A 3108-nucleotide genomic window follows, 5' to 3' on the forward strand; every position below is an offset into this window, starting at 1 on the left:
TCTACATGGGGCAAACATCTCATTATTTAGAAAATAGACTAAGAGGTCATCAATACGGTAAAAAAATAGAGCTGCATTAACGAACCATGAAATATAAAAAAAACATAAATTTAATTATAAAAATTAAAAAATTCTTGAAACGAAATCTAATACACAAAAAGAGAATTTTTATAAATGGTTCACATTCATAAGAACGAAAAAGCTATAAATGATAAAAAAGATCTAAATAATTTAAGTAAAATTTGTAGCTCTATTTTGTAAATTCTAATAAATTTAATATATTTGAGATGTGGAAACTAAGGAAAAATTAATTTTTCTTATTGGAACAAAGTTCTAAGTTGATTTTATCCTTATTTTGATATTCACGATGAAGGTGATCTATAAACTAATATAAATAAGCAAATTGTCATTTCATATCTTGACACAGACTTAAAAAAAAGTCGAAACGTCAAAATTTATCTTTCTTTTAAAAACTATCAAAAAAAAACTAATTTGAAAAAGAAGAGACCTAAAATCAAAAACATTTAGATGCAATTATTATTTTGTCTCAAAAAACTGATGGTTTTAAAGTGTAATTGCTTTTTTGAAATTTTCGTGCAATTATGAATGCAACTGTACTCAAAAATTAGGAAATATATCAATTAGAGACATTTACTAAAAAAATGAAACATGAACAATTCATTATGAGTTTATTATATAATATTCAATTAAAAAATTTTTCCAATTAAAGATCTCTTCCTAATCTTGGAGAATATGAAACGAATCTTTTTCCCAATCTTGGAGCAAAAGGTGGAGATCTCTGAATTAAATATTCTGAAGAAATATCCGTTTCTCTCCATTTTTCATTGTTCACATTATCTTCCTCTACATTTCGACCAAGACGTGGAGTATAACTACTGCTTTTGCCTTAAAAAAATGGAAAAACCAGCAAAATTTGAATCAATTCACGTATAATATAGAATTTTTGGTTTTTTGGACATTATCCGGTGCTCAATCATACGGATCCGTCATTAATAAATTCATAAATAAACGTACAGGGTTTGATGGAAACTATGAGGTATTTTTTAAAAAATTAATAGAAAATGGAAAAGAAATATTTTGAATTAATCTTCTTCAGCGCACCGCCCTTAGCTAGCAATACATCAATGCTAACGATGAATCCATAACTGGAAAGCATCTTCCAGAAAGGTTTTTATCTGCTCCTTCGTGGTTTTCTCAATGTGAAGAATGAGACGAAAATGTTCCCCTTTCATCACATTCTTATTTAATTTTCGGCTAGAACATGATGCGAAATCCGCATAGGTGAAGGTGGATAACGGTCAAAAACTTGCGAATTAAAAACGTTATAATTACGAAGGAAGCCTTTAGCACAGTTTCAGTTCTCTTTTTTTGCAAGTCGTTTTGCAAAATTATCACATGATGATGTTTTCCATTAAGGGCTTCGCAATTTGATCTCAGGCTCATAGCCATAGATCAAACTTTCATCGTCGCTAACAATTTTTGGTAATGAAATCTGTATATATTTCAAGACTATATTTCAAATTGCGATAATAATGATGTAGTTATCAAACTTAGTGGTTTAATTTTATTCTAAATAATTTTTTTATATTTTGCCTAGTATGCAAAGATAATGTTTTCAATGTAATAGTCGGATAAAATCATTATCAAATGGAGTATGTCAGATTGATTCTGAAAATGAAATCTAAATATGTATATTAAATTTTTCATACCTACCTTGTAAATTCTTACAAATTAGTTTATCGTTACCATTTACTGCCACCAAAGTGAAAGGAGATTCTTCTAAAGCTGTAAATAGTTCTTGTTGTTCTTGTTCACTCATTTTATACCCATCTTCACCCAAAGTACGTTTCTTTCTACCTAAACGAGGACTAAACCAAACTGAGGGTACTTTAGGTTCATATTCTTCCTTAATTTTTTTGTTAATTACATTTGCTTCAAGCTGGAACAAAAATAAGATGATTAACAGTGAAACTAAAGATACTTAATCTTCAACTTTAGCATTGCTTATAATAAATGTATTTTAGATAAAAACACATTTTTGCTGTATAGGTACATATAAAGAGATGTTCGGAAAAAGGAAATTTCTCAGTGTCATTTGAATCGGGATAGTTCATCTTGGATTAAAATTGAATGTTCAGTTCCAATTAAGTTTACTAAAAATAGTTTTGGCATGATTTGAAATATCCCAAAAACTGTTTTATTTTTTATCAAAGAAATTCATCGACAAATTTCTTCATCTGAAGATGATGAAGATTCGTGTTTGGCTCTTGAAGACTTTTGTATTTCTGAAAACATATTTACCGTGGAAAGTGTGTTCAAAATAGTTTTTATATTCATGACTTCTTCTTTTCGCTGTTTACTCAATATCTTCTCGTACAAGGTTTGATAAAATTTGGGCGATTCATGTGTTAGAATATTGATTAATTAGCAGATACTTGAAGCTCTCAAAAACTGTAACTCTACCTCAAAAACGACTTAATTAGGTAAATCAGATTTTTCAATATAGGTGATCATATTTAAAAACACAATTTTCAATTTTAATTGTAGCCCTTTCTTTAGATTGTATTAGTTTTTCAAAACGAATAAATTCGGCATCATTACACTTCTGCACTAAACAATGTGAACGCAGTTTTACAGAAACGACAGTTGATTTCAAAATTTTTTTTAAAAATGCTACTTACCTTTTGAGTTGCTAGGGTAAGTTCCAAACAGATGTAGGTGAAAAGAATCACTACACACGAAACGCGAATCGTTCTATCCATGATTCGTTTCTGATTATTCGTTTGGATTTTACAGCGCTTTATACAAATCCTAATTCATCAAGTTCACAGGGGGTGTTAACAACAACAACCCCCCGAGGACTAGCAAATCCTCATTCTTAATCTATCACGTTGTATTACGAGTAAGCTACACTCTCCTTTGGTAATTATTTTTTCTAAAATGAAGGATAATTTACCAGAAATGGAGAAATTTTTAAATATATTTGTTCGAAAGATGAAAATTATCGTTTATGTAGACAAATTTTATTCTCGATTGTTTGGCAATATTGGCTGGTCCAGAGGAGTATTTAAATTTTCAGAGGTAGTA

The 3108-nt window shown here is 29.2% G+C and overlaps 1 protein-coding gene across 1 annotated transcript; it reads right to left on the reverse strand.

Annotated features, from left to right (window-relative positions):
- Positions 1 to 676: 676 nt before the first annotated feature.
- Positions 677 to 2788, reverse strand: LOC130451170 (PBAN-type neuropeptides-like). The gene is made up of 3 exons (XM_056790002.1): positions 2703 to 2788; positions 1735 to 1960; positions 677 to 906 (listed from the first exon to the last, which is right to left on the reverse strand). The coding sequence occupies exons 1-3, from the start codon at positions 2781 to 2783 to the stop codon at positions 725 to 727; spliced, it is 489 nt and encodes a 162-aa protein (XP_056645980.1). The 5' UTR covers positions 2784 to 2788; the 3' UTR covers positions 677 to 724.
- Positions 2789 to 3108: the final 320 nt, after the last annotated feature.

The sequence above is a fragment of the Diorhabda sublineata genome, chromosome X (assembly GCF_026230105.1).
Source record: "Diorhabda sublineata isolate icDioSubl1.1 chromosome X, icDioSubl1.1, whole genome shotgun sequence".
Lineage (NCBI taxonomy): Eukaryota > Metazoa > Arthropoda > Insecta > Coleoptera > Chrysomelidae > Diorhabda > Diorhabda sublineata.

Bases quoted from the DNA above. Each gene is read 5' to 3' on its own strand.
- LOC130451170 (XM_056790002.1), bottom strand. From the start codon at position 2,783: ATGGATAGAACGATTCGCGTTTCGTGTGTAGTGATTCTTTTCACCTAC. The intron at 1,961-2,702 runs GTAAGTAGCATT...TTTTTGTTCCAG, and splicing joins TTACCCTAGCAACTCAAAAG to CTTGAAGCAAATGTAATTAA. The intron at 907-1,734 runs GTAGGTATGAAA...CATTTTTTTAAG, and splicing joins AATTTGTAAGAATTTACAAG to GCAAAAGCAGTAGTTATACT.